Source organism: Bubalus bubalis, chromosome 8 (assembly GCF_019923935.1).
Source record: "Bubalus bubalis isolate 160015118507 breed Murrah chromosome 8, NDDB_SH_1, whole genome shotgun sequence".
Taxonomy (NCBI): Eukaryota; Metazoa; Chordata; class Mammalia; order Artiodactyla; family Bovidae; genus Bubalus; species Bubalus bubalis.
In genome coordinates this window covers 77,139,739-77,153,384 of record NC_059164.1, presented here as the reverse complement: position 1 = coordinate 77,153,384, position 13,646 = coordinate 77,139,739, and the positions used below count along the sequence as shown (strand labels likewise).

At 41.4% G+C, this 13,646-nt stretch overlaps 2 protein-coding genes across 4 annotated transcripts in view; both read left to right on the top strand.

Moving 5' to 3' along the window:
• HECW1 (HECT, C2 and WW domain containing E3 ubiquitin protein ligase 1) overlaps positions 1 to 13,646 on the top strand; it is a 490,597-nt gene that overhangs the window by 396,245 nt on the left and 80,706 nt on the right. For all 3 annotated transcript variants that reach the window (XM_025291383.3, XM_025291385.3, XM_044946810.2), the window contains one exon: positions 5,597 to 5,731. In XM_025291383.3, coding sequence (XP_025147168.1) covers positions 5,597 to 5,731 — 135 coding nt within the window. The remainder of the gene's footprint in view (positions 1 to 5,596; positions 5,732 to 13,646) is intronic.
• On the top strand, positions 3,556 to 5,385 carry LOC102397470 (AP-2 complex subunit mu-like). Its single transcript, XM_044946811.1, has one exon. The coding sequence runs from the start codon at positions 3,678 to 3,680 to the stop codon at positions 4,983 to 4,985; it is 1,308 nt and encodes a 435-aa protein (XP_044802746.1). The 5' UTR covers positions 3,556 to 3,677; the 3' UTR covers positions 4,986 to 5,385.

Below are 13,646 nucleotides of genomic sequence, written 5' to 3'. Positions count from 1 at the left end.
GAAGAAATTGAACAGTAAACCTAAGAGAAAATGTTTGGCTTCCCTTATAATTTATCATTATTTGCCATTCAGCATTTCTAAGAGTTCTTTCCAGTACTCAGCATTAGTAAAGTCCATAAAAAGAGTTCATGAACTTTTGGTAAGATGATAAATCTGTACTGTTCTCATGAAGATAGTTTGTTGATATGGATCAATAAATGTATAATGTTTTCCTAACTTTTAACCCAGTAATTAAGTCAACTTTTAGGAATTTATACTAAAAGTTACCACATATACATATATATAACCCATTTAACTTTAATTTATAAACTTTAAAAGACATATAATTGAATAATAAAAATCTGCTTTTACTGTATATTAATTTAGCTTGTATTTGTATGTTTAAAATCCCATGTAAGCATGTTAATGTTGGGTTTTTTCACTCACATTTCATACTTATATGAATTCTTTACTAATATTTTTTAATGTCATTGTCATCATTTTTTGAGAATCTAACGTAATGTTTCAGGGGACATCATTTCAGTCCCCTGCATGTTGTTGGACATACAGCCCTTTTTGAGTCTGTGTGGGATGCTATCCTGGGAAATTTTATTACCAGCCACAGATACCAACTCACATGATACTCAGAAAGTTGTTATTTGCCTTTGTCCTGTGGGGAGTATTTTGATCTCCATTATGAAACAACTCCCTGTATGACATTTTATAGAGATCTTTAAAAGACTCATATACAATAACATCTAATACTCAAAATTATAAGCTCATGTTCACCCAAGAATAATTTCTAAATCTGTATATAATTTCTTGGACTACTTATGTCAGATGACACCTAAACATATCTAAAATGAGCACTGATTGAGGTAAATTAGGCAAAGATATTGATACCAAATATTACCTTTTGTTCAAAAGAGAATATTTGAAAGATTTTTTTCTAGTACAGAAGTCTTTATTAAAAAAAATAAGTATTCCTTTTTTGTGAAGGGTAACTAATTTTAGATTTAAAGAATGTCATTTGTTATATATTGGAACATACACACTAATCAGACATGCCTCAAGGCTTTGTGTACAGAAGTATTTATTGAAGCACTATTTTAAACCAGTAAAAAAAAAAAAAAAAAAATTAAGTGTCCCATGATAGAGGTTACCAAAGCTAATTGTTATGTATCTTGCAAATAGCAGTGAATAGAAGAGAAGTGAAGGGCAAAGGAGAAAAGGAAATATATACCCATTTGAATGCAGAGTTCCAAAGAATAGCAAGGAGAGATAAGAAAGGCTTCCTCAGTGATCAATGCAAAGAAATAGAGGAAAATAATAGAATGGGAAAGACTAGAGATCTCTTCAAGAAAATTAGAGATACCAAGGGAATATTTCATGCAAAGATGGGCAAAATAAAAGACAGAGATGGTATGGACCTAACAGAAGCATAAGATATTGAGAAGAGGTGGCAAGAATACACAGAGGAACTATACAAAAAAGATCTTCACAACCCAGATAATCATGATGGTGTGATCACCAACCTAGAGCCAGACATCCTGGAATGCAAAGTCAAGTGGGCCTTTGGAAGCATCACTACAGACAAAGCTAGTGGAGGTGATGGAATTCCAGTTGAGCTATTTCAAATCCTAAAAGATGATGCTGTGAAAGTGCTGCACTCAATATGCCAGCAAATTTGGAAAACTCAGCAGTGGCCACAGAACTGGAAAAGATCAGTTTTCATTCTAATCCCAAAGGAAGGCAATGCCAAAGAATGCTCAAACTACTGCAAAATTGCACTCATATCACACACTAGTAAAGTAATGCTCAAAATTCTTCAAGCCAAGCTTCAACAATACGTGAACCATGAACTTCCAGATGTTCAAGCTGGTTTTAGAAAAGGCGGAGGAACCAGAGATCAAATTGCCAACTTCCACTGGATCATCGGAAAAGCAAGAGAGTTCCAGAAAAACTTCTGCTTTATTGACTATGCCAAAGCCTTTGACTGTGTGGATCACCACAAACTGTGAAAAATTCTGAAAGAGATGGGAATACCAAACCACCTGACCTGCCTCTTGAGATATCTGTATGCAGGTCAGGAAGCAACAGTTAAAACTGGACATGGAACAGACTGGTTTCAAATAGGAAAAGGAGTACGTCAAGGCTGTATATTGTCACCCTGCTTATTTAAATTATATTCAGAGTACATCATGAGAAACGCTGGGCTGAAGGAAGCACAAGCTGGAATCAAGATTGCCGGAAGAAATATCAATAACCTCAGATATGCAGATGACACCACCCTTATGGCAGAAAACAAAGAAGAACTAAAAAGCCTCTTGATGAAAGTGAAAGAGGAGAGTGAAAAAGTTGGTTTAAAACTCAACATTCAGAAAACTAAGATCATGGCATCTGGTCCCATCACTTCATGGCAAATAGATGGGGAAACAGTAGAAATAATGACAGACTATTTTTTTGAGCTCCAAAATCACTGCAGATGGTGACTGCAGCCATGAAATTGAAAGATGCTTAGCTCCTTGAAAGAAAAGTTATGACCAACCTAGAGAGCATTTTAAAAAGCAAAGATGTTGCTTTGCCAACAAAGGTCTGTCTAGTCAAAGCTATGGTTTTTCCAATAGTCATGTATGGATGTGAGAGTTGGACTGTAAGGAAAGCTGAGTGCTGAAGAATTGATGCTTTTGAACTGTGGTATTGAAGACTCTTGAGAGTCCCTTGGACTGCAAGGAGATCCAACCAGTTCCTAAAGGAAATCAGTCCTGAATATTCATTGGAAGGACTGATGCTGAAACTGAAACTCCAATACTTTGGCCACCTGCTGCAAAGAACTGACTCATTTAAAAAGACCCTGATGCTGGGAAAGATTGAAGGCAGGAGGAGAAGGGGACGACAGAGGATGAGATGGTTGGATGGCATCACCGACTCAATGGACATGAGTTTGAGTAAACTCCAGGAGTTGGTGATGGACAGGGAGGCCTGGCGTGCTGTGATTCATGGGGTCACAAAGAGTCAGACACAACTGAGTGACTGAACTAACTGAACCGATCCATCAAACTGAACACCATATACTCAATAAAATTCTGTGTTAAAAGGATATTTAATAACTTAGAGAAATGCTCATAAAATAATAGGTGAAAAAATCTTATATAACAAAATTGTAGGTGCTGATGTTAGGAAAATACATGTATTTTTGCATAGAAGAGAAAACAAAAAAAATCACGAAAACATTTTGTTGATTACCTTTAGACTGTAATATTTGGTATGATTTTTAGTTATCTTCTTTGTACATTTTTATCCTTTTTAAGTTATTTCTCAATGAAACTATATTAATTCTATAATCAAAAAAGGGCATTTATTTTAAAAATAAACTAAATGCTCTCCAAATGATTAATTACTAGAATGACTTATCCTTCAAAGGATCTGTTTCTCTTATATTCCATGGTAAGATGTTACAATTGCTCCTCTGTAACTCACACCCGATAAAGTGTTGATCAGTGACTGGGGGCTTCACTGAACTCCTGAGCGTGCAAAAGCAGAGGCATCTCCCATCTAGTTCTGAGTAGATGAAAAGGAGGGGCAAGGGGGCGGGCGGACATCTTGGGATCCGGAGAGTGGCCGGGCAGGCCGAGCAGAGGGCCGCGGACACCAGGTCTCTTCTCAGAGCAATGGGCTGCGAAGACTGAGCTGCCGCCATGATTGGAGGCTTATTCATCTATAATCACAAGGGGGAGGTGCTCATCTCCCAGGTCTACCGAGATGACATCGGGAGGAACGCAGTGGACGCCTTTCAGGTCAATGTTATCCACGCCCGGCAGCAGGTGCGCAGCCCCGTCACCAACATCACTCGCACCAGTTTCTTCCATGTTAAACGGTCCAACATCTGGCTGGCAGCTGTCACCAAGCAGAATGTCAATGCTGCCATGGTCTTCGAATTCCTCTGTAAGATGTGTGATGTAATGGCTGCCTACTTTGGCAAGATCAGCGAAGAGAACATCAAGAACAATTTTGTGCTCATATATGAACTGCTGGACGAAATCCTAGATTTTGGCTACCCACAGAACTCGGAGACAGGTGCACTGAAAACCTTCATCACCCAGCAGGGGATCAAAAGCCAGCATCAGACAAAAGAAGAGCAGTCTCAGATCACCAGCCAGGTGACTGGGCAGATTGGCTGGCGGCGGGAGGGCATCAAGTATCGCCGGAATGAGCTCTTCCTGGATGTGCTGGAGAGTGCAAACCTCCTCATGTCCCCGCAAGGGCAGGTCCTGAGCGCCCATGTGTCAGGCCGGGTAGTGATGAAGAGCTATCTGAGTGGCATGCCTGAGTGCAAGTTTGGAATGAATGACAAGATCGTCATTGAGAAGCAAGGCAAAGGCACAGCTGATGAAACAAGCAAGAGCAGGAAGCAATCAATTGCCATTGATGACTGCACCTTCCACCAGTGTGTGCGACTCAGCAAGTTTGATTCTGAAAGCAGCATCAGCTTTATCCCACCAGATGGAGAATTTGAACTCATGAGGTATCGCACCACCAAGGACATCATCCTTCCTTTTCGCGTGATCCCACTAGTTCGAGAAGTGGGACGCACCAAGCTGGAGGTCAAGGTGGTCATTAAGTCCAACTTCAAACCCTCACTACTGGCTCAGAAGATTGAGGTGCGGATCCCAACCCCACTGAACACTAGTGGGGTGCAGGTAATCTGCATGAAGGGGAAGGCCAAGTATAAGGCCAGTGAGACCGCCATCGTGTGGAAGATCAAGCGCATGGCAGGCATGAAGGAATCGCAAATCAGCGCTGAGATTGACCTGCTGCCCACCAACGACAAGAAGAAATGGGCTCGACCCCCCATTTCAATGAACTTTGAGGTGCCATTCGCACCTTCTGGTCTCAAGGTGCGCTACTTGAAGGTGTTTGAACCGAAGCTGAACCGCAGCGACCACGATGTCATCAAATGGGTGCGCTACATTGGCCGCAGCGGCATTTATGAGACCCGCTGCTAGCTGCCTGGTGGCCGCTAGCCCACCTCCCCACCCACCCTCTTCTACAGGTCTGGGTGCCCTTGGCCAACACACATCAGTGTCTCCTCCCTCCTGCTTTGCTGCCTGCCCTTTGCACTAGCCCCCGAGTCTAGGTCTGGACCAACCACATTGCAAGTGGGACTGGTGGAGCAGTCCCTGGACTCCCTGAACAGGGTGGTTTCAGAGGCTCCTGCTCCACCATCCATCTGCCTGCCCTAGCCCACTGCCAGGCTCCTGAGTTCTGTGACCAAAGCCAAGTGGGCTCCTTCTCCTCCCCTCTCCTATGGCCACATCTCTGGAGTGGGAGGGTTGGCTGCCCCTCACCTCGGAGCTCCCCCAAAGGCCAGTAACGGATCCCCAGCCCTCAATTCCTACTCTGCTTTGGGGTAGTGTGAGCTTCATTTTGTACACGTGTGACTTCATCCAGTTATAAACCTAATAAACTCTGTAGAACGGAAAAAAATAAATAAATAAATAAAAAGAAAAGGAAGGGCAAACATAAACCTGATGACTGAGCCCTGGAGTGCTCCTGGGTATCAGTCATTTTACTTGGCTGATTCTCACATGTATGTTCTTTCCTGGTCTGTCTGTAGTCTTTCTTCGTGGACCACAACAGTCGAGCTACCACTTTTATTGACCCCCGAATCCCTCTTCAGAATGGTCGTCTTCCCAACCATCTGACTCATCGACAGCATCTCCAGAGGCTCCGAAGTTACAGTGCTGGAGAGGTAACACCTCCTCTGCCCTTGGCCTCCCATTCACAGGACCACAGGGTCAGCCTGTCCTGGTGGGACCAGGATCTAGAGTTGCCTTTTCCCCCAGGGGCTGGGCCAAATCCATATGCTCTTTAGTAGGGAGGCTGATGACTCGAGGCACCCACTTCGTGTCCTGGACCCATCCTCAGATTGCTGTCCTCCTGCCTTTCCTTTTTTCCTACACAGTCACGTTACTGAAAAATCCATCTAGTTTAAAGAAAACTGAAAATATAGCATCAAGACATCCCTATACTTATGGCTGATACGGTGTTTCCTCAGCCCACTGGTCGCGTGTGAATTCTTAAACGATGGTAGAACTACTAGGCAGCATATGACTGTTTTAAACTTCTCCCTCTCCCTAGATTTTGGACAAGACTTCATTCATGGACTGAAAACTGGGGAAATGAACTGGGCCACATGAATACTCTGTTCCCACCCTACCATCTGCCCTTCTCTGCTTTATACGTTCTTTCACTCAACATGATTGATTACCTTCTGCTGGGCCATGAAAGGCTGCCCCCTTTCTTAAGCATCAGGTTCCTTGCCTTTCTGAATTCCTTTTTCTATACCCCATATCCTTTCCTGTTCTCCCTTCTTGAACCGAAATTCAAAACATAGCTTTTTTTCCATTGCTAATTAGTTCCCTACAATAATATGAGCAAATCTCTTTTTTATGTTCTGACTGACATTTCCCAAGTATCTATACCTTCTTTTCATGGAAACCACCAGGGTCTCAGATGATACAGGCTCTGAGAACCATTTCCAATAAAGCAGCTTGTAGAGTTAGATTATAAAGAGGTAAAAAAAAAATGGAAAAAGTACTGTAGAAAGAAAAAAAACATATATATGGTCCCACAGAGAATCATTCCAGGGAGAGCCAAAGTGGACATCTCTAGAGGCAGAAAATAACCATTCACCTGTCAGCCTCTAGAGAGCAACCATGAGTCTCAAGGGAAGAGCTTATTTTATTGAAAGCTTAGTATAAAAGAAAAAAACCTTTACTAGTTTTTCAGGACACTCATCTGTATACACTGAGAAATGTAACTATTTCTAACCAGGGGCACTCACAGTTTAAGGCCAGTGTGATAAATTGAATTTTTCTTTCATGGAGTCATCTTAAGTATCATTGTTTTAGGGTACTATTGAAAGCATGTTAACTCTTACTGCATATACATAAAATGTGCATGTGACCATGCATGAGGGAGTATTATACACTCTACAGGGGTTTTGTGGGTGTCAGGACCCTCCAGATTCCAGGCACTCAACAGTTGACACATTCACAGGCTACAGAAAGCCATGCCCCAACTTCTCAGCTCAGCACATATAGTCCCTCTCCCTTTTATAACACTTCAGAAACCACAAGATGTATTGTCTTGATATGATAATGGGTAAATTCAGAACTCTGCATCAACTTGAATATGCCATTTTAATCTATTTTAAATGTCCAAGCTCTTTAATATTATTAAGGTGAATTTCAATATTAACATAGAGCATCATAGCATATGATAAAAGAAGCTCAGTACTGCCAGACAGATTCAGATTCACCACGGTCAATTTAAAAAAAAGTCAATTACTCAATGAAACCCCTAAACATGTAAATCTATCACATATATATGAAGTTAACCTGAAAATATAAATTTTAAAACCTTCCTATTGAAAGAACAAGATTAAGCTCATGAGCATCACTTTACCTGTTCCAAAACATTTCCTTGATGTTATTGACTAGTCCAAACACAGCCACACTGAATATCAATGTTAATAACAAAGTGCCATCTGCATCAGCCAAGAAAGACTAACACGTGATGAGAAAAGGGTGTCAGCCATCTGTATACTTCCTAATTCATTCACTCTCCGATTAACTGTCCATCAGGTTTTTAAGCCACTGTCGTCCCTCTGCCCAACCTTTCTCTGTTGGTAGCTTTGCAGTGACACAATGGAGAACCAAGAGGGAAGCTGGGAGGCAGAGAATACCTGATCCAGAGGCAGCACGCCAGGGAAAACAGGGACTCGGCCTCTATGAAAGCAAATACCTGATTCCTCCTACTGTGAGAACACAGCCTAGGGTATGAGGAGTCAGGAAGACCTCAGTGTAAAAACAGAGGGGGGCGGGGGGTGGAAATGTTCCTTGTATTTGCTCTAATATGATTTTGTTTCACAAATATTGATGAAGTACAGGGTTTGCTCTGAGCACTGTGAAGTGCAAAGACGTGTGAGATACGACCCCTGCCCTGGAGAAGTGTGTACTCTATTTCTGAAGCCAGGCCAGAAACATACACAGAGTTAAGTAACAAAAGAAATTAGAATATGGCTGAGTGCCAAGAGAGATGTTAGGACAAATGCCACAGAAGTTCAAAGGAGGCCAAGAAAATGTTTGTTTTAAAAGAAAGTGCTTGACCTAGACCTAGAGAAGTTGGTAAAACCTAGCAAGTACAAAGGCAGAGAAAGGGCAGCCCCTACAGAGAGCATAGCTGAAGGATAAGGAGCCGAGATGGGGTTGAGAAAGGTCTGAAGAAAGACAGGGAATAAATAGTTCAGTGTGACCAGAATAGTAAGTTTCCACTTGGTTTTTGTTTCGAAATTTGGAAAGCTTTGAATGCCACATGAAAGAGTTAGGAATTTTATAAAAAGTCCTTGGAATGAATTTGAGAAGAATAATATGATGATTTATATATTAAAATGGGCTTTTAGAGATCAGTTCACCCACTGTTTCACAAAAGGGGAAGATTATTAGGAATTTGGGGTGACAGTTCTCTGAAGTGTAGAATCATTTCTTGTCATTGCAGGATCTTTTCTCCTGGTCCCATTCATTAAATTTCAGGAGTGTCAGTTACTATGACAACAGAAACAAAAACCAAACCACCCTTGTGCTTAGTAGCTCAGTCGTGTCCGACTCTTTGTGACCCCATGGACTGTAGCCCACCAGGCTTGCTCCTCTGTCCATGGGATTCTCCAGACAAGAATACTGTAGTGGGTTGCCATGTCCTCCTCCAGCAGATCTTTCCGACTCAGGGATTGAACCCTGGTCTCCTGCATTGCAGGTGGATTCTTTACCTGCTGAGCCAGAGAAGCATCTCCATTAAGCATCTCCAAACACTCCTAGGTGGTAATTTCACTCTGGTTAATCATCATATTTCACAATCAAGTAAACTGAAGTATCAAGAACTCAAGTCACCCAGTGAGTTCAGAACTGCAGTTCAGATTTCTCAATTCCCAGTCCAGTGTAAACTCATATTTTTAAAGGAGACAGGGACAGCCAAGAAGAGATGGGATTGTGGCACAGGACGATGTGAGAAAGGCCATGAGAGGCCACTGCCACAGACCATATAGGTAATGAGGCCCTAAGTTGGGGTGACAAAGAAACAACACAACCTCAGGGGAGTCAAGGGGTGTGGAGGAGGGAGACTTGAGACTTGGGTCAGCAGATTGAAGTCCCATCTCTGGCCTCTCTGCAGAGGTGCTCTGGGTCATTGCACCTTCCTTCCCTTTCCGTGGTCTCAGTTTCCCCATCTGTAAACAGAGACAAGGAACTGAGATGGCCACTAAAGTCCCCTTCAGCTCTATGATTCTCAGCATCTGTGAGGCTAGACACACAGTCCCATGAATGGCTCCCAGATAAGATAAGCAGTAAAGCCAGGTGGGGAGTCTGGCAAGTGTGCCTTTATATAAATCAATGATGAGGATGGAAACAGCAGGAGAGCCAATTAGAAATGACAGCTAAACAGTCAGAAAGATGAGACTTAGGAATATCAATGAAGTATTTCCATAATCCATGATTTTTCTGTGTCACCTCTCATGGGCAATAGGGAATTCACTCTAGATGTTTCTTAGACCTCAGCTTTGGGAATCAATATTCACCTTCGTGAGCCATTTCTTGAGTGTTGTTCAGGGGTTGATTTTTTTTATCCATTGTACTTAAGGACAGAATTAAAATCAGTTTACAAAGTCAAGATCCTAGATGGTAAAAATTCCCCTCAAAACCCCAACAATAGGTTATTAGTAGAGGCACTGCTCAACGTCTTTTTAGCCTTTACCTCACCTGAAAATTGTTGAGGCAGTTTCCTAAAAGCAGTTAATATGAGGAATATAGGATTCTATGCATAAAAAGATCATTCTTTGACTTTTTTTAATTAATTTTTACTGGAGTATAGCTCATGATTTGACTCTTTCACATGCATTTTAATACAGTGGCACATCCATCTGCAATATATTTAAGTGCCAACAAAACAGGCTTTATCACTTCCATAGTGTCCAGATGGAATTGGGCATGGATAAGTGGAAAAGAGCGGATCAAGATCCATGTCTCTATCAATAAGGAAATCACTGGAGGTCAGCTTTGCTTGTTTATATTGCAATTTGCAATGTAAATTACCATTAATAAGGAAGGATAACAGACCGCACAATGTTTGTTTCTTTCACCATCTTATCTTGGTCAAGTAAGAGAAGTCATTAGTCATAGAACATTTCTGGAAGGGTACATATAAAAATGCTTAACAGTAATTGCCTCAAGTAAAGGACAGGAGTCTGATAGGAAAGAGAAATTGACTTTTCACTCTCAAAGCAGAAGTCACTGTGAATCATACTTTGCAGTGAGCTGCTTTTATGGCAAAAGTCACTGTGTCAACTCTAATGACAGAGGCCATCATGCTGGAAACTGGCCTTTGGGGAGGGTAACTTTTGCACAGCTTCTTAAAATTGGGAATTTACCTCTTGATTCCATGTAACCTATACTTGATTACAAGTTTGTTTGGAAGTTTGTAAAGTTCAGATAACCTGTGAAAGTACACTTTTGAATTAAAAATGGTATCTAACGAGAATAGAAAATATAGGCACAGATGGAAAAGAAATCAAAAGGCTGGTATAGCTCTCCATCTGGAGAAAATTCCTGGTACACAATGAAGTAAAACAGTTGAATTGTATTGTCTATGCTTCTGTATCTTCCTTTACCATTATAGCGCATTGTAGATAGTTTCCATGCCATTAAAATTCTTCTATACTTTATTCTATGGATTGCCATAATTTAATTCAAACCTTTCTCTTGTACATTATGTTTGTTGCCCACTTTTTGCCATTAGAAATATGTTGAAAAACCTCATAGATCACTCATTTCTGTATAGTTCTGCAAACTTTGTTAATGATCTACTTTTAGAATACAAAAAAATCTAGAGATGAACATAAATTCATCACTTGGGCTTTTCCTCTGAACTTACAATTTTTATCACCAGGTCTCCAGCATTTTTGAGACAGCATTAGCTGATGATGAACCCAAATTCAGTCTAAAACCTGAAGTTTTCGATCACAGATTTTTAAAAAAAAAAACACCAGTTTACATTTCCAAATTGTAACACAGAAGAGAAGCTTGTTTTCCAGTTGCTGGAAACTATTTTCTGAGCATATCTATTCTGTTTTGTCCGGAAAGCTAAATGTTTGAAGTTTGTGTATTTGCAATTATGATTAAAGCTATCTCAACATCAAAAGGAAAAGAAATCTAAAAAGCAGTCATGTGGGGCTCTCTTCTCCCTCCCTCCCCTGGCCCTGTGTCTCTCCTCGCCCCTCTTTCTCCTTCTCTCCCACCTTCTCCCGCTCCCTCCCCACCCTCTCCCTCCCTCCTTCTCCTTTCTCCCCCCTTTCTCCTCTCCGCCCTCTCTTTCTATATCTCTCTCTGTGTGCTTGCATACACAGGCACCCCTACCTGAGAAACTCAGTGACCCAAAAAGTGTCCAAAAGTGTCAAATTCTGGGAATTTCAGGGAGTCATATAATCTTGGTTTTAAATGGAAAATTCATTCTTTTCGGTATTTTAAGTAGTTAGGAAAGCAAATGTTAGCATCATATTTGCAGTGAGATCCAAATTAGTCACTCAGCTGATGGCAGGCTTCCCTCGATGGGCCACTTGTTACCACTTTGGGGCCACCTTTGCGATAGTGATAGTAAAGGACAGGAGAGCCGAGGTCATGCTGCAGTCCATGGGGTCACAAAGAGTTGGACACAACTTAGCAACTGAACAACAACTGAACCACAAGGGTCCCAGCACATACCAAGTTCTATGAAATCTTAGACTATTAGAGTCCTTTTTAGCTCTGCCTAAAATTGTTTCCATCCCTGTAAATTCCTAGGCCCTAGTTGGAGAAGCACGTTTCTATTTAATGCTATCATCCTCCAGTTCTCTCATCTGGAGTCCATCCAGTACCACTCTACAGTCACCTCCTTTTTCCTCAGCCGATGTTGCCATGGCTCAGGACTCCACAAGCCTCACCACTCCCCAGTATTGTTTCCTCTGTCTCGCTTATAGTCACGGTGATGCATATCCCTCAGCCAGTCAACTGCCTTCAGAGTAGCTGACCTTCCTCTGGTTCTGCAGTCTTTCAGTCTGGCTTGGTTTTGCAGTAAGCAGGTAACCTTAGAAGCAGGAACCATTTTTCCCTAAAGCATTTCTACAACACATGAATTCCTTACAACCCACCCCCCGCCCCACCCCCGTGAAGAGAAGTGAGCCTCTTCCTGCTTCAAAGCCTTGTTTTTCTCCAGGCAAAGTTCAGTGCACAGCCAAGCCTTCTTGAGTTCCATTCTCAGGTCTACCTGCTTTCCCAATTTCTTTCTGTAATTCATCTCTTAGACAGCCTTCAGCTGTTTTTGAGATTCCTGTCTTTACAGCATTGCAGATATTTTCAGCACACATTACAGCAGACTGACACAACCCCTGGAAGGAAAAGAGAGATTTCAGTCCTAGGAAGCTTTTACATATTTATTAATCCATGGAAAGAGAAAAATATGAGACTAAATATGGCGTATCAGCCATCAGCAAGCCTTTCTTTCATGACTTTGCATTGTAACCGTTTAACCAGAAAGTGCTGTTACAGAAATTCCAGCATCTAAATCTTGGTAGCTGGCTACACCCTCTGAAGAGAGCTGGGTGTTGATGGCATCAAAATGAGAAGTCAGCCAGAGTGACACATAATCTATTCCCCTTGTCCCTCAAGTGAGACAAGGGCAAGAAGAAGGATCAGGAGAGGAAAAAGATGAATCTGCATCCCTCCTATTCCAGAGGAGCAGTTCAAAGACTGCCACATACAGAGAGTGAACTGGTAGCGCATCTCATCTGAAGGATGTTATTCTTGTCTGTGTGAAATATGAAAGTAGAACCTAAAGGAAGACCAGCAATTACCATTTCTGTAATTAGGAAGCCCTACATAATCTGCCTTGAAGATTGTCACCTGCAACATCACACAGGGCCTAGTCTTAAGTGACCACTTTTAGATGAACCTGACCTTTCTGGGGTTTATGCCATAGGAGCTCATCACCTCTCCTGAATTCTGTGTGTGTGAATTCTGGTCTTGGAGAATTTTATTTCTTCTTTTTGTCTGGATATTTGAGCTCTTTATGAATATCTTCCAATGTCATCTTCAAAATTCTTAAATATTTTAAAGCCTAGTTTGACTTCTTTGTCACATATCATAGAGAGAGTCATCTACACCCATTGCCATATATCTGGTGAAAGTACTCCAGTTTGGAAACTCTGTGGTGCCTCCATTCAAATAGCTTACCCTGCAAGGGTCCTTCCAGGAGCAAAATATATATGGAATCATGGTAGAAACTCACTGTTATGCTCTAGAACCTAGGGAATTTATAAAAATTTAAAATCAAGCTAAATTAAAGTTAATCATCACAAATATCAGTTTTAAGCTAAGCAAATTCTCTGGCCCATGAAGTTTTGTCAAAATGTCCAACCCAAAAGACTGGTTGCAGGCCAGTAGTATGGGGAATCTAAAAACAATTCTTGACAGTCAAGCATTAGTTAGTATTATGATTCTATCTCTTACAGTTAAAAATTTTGGAAAAACTTATTTTCTCTGATCCTCAAATTCCCCATTTGTAAACTGGGGTGAATAATG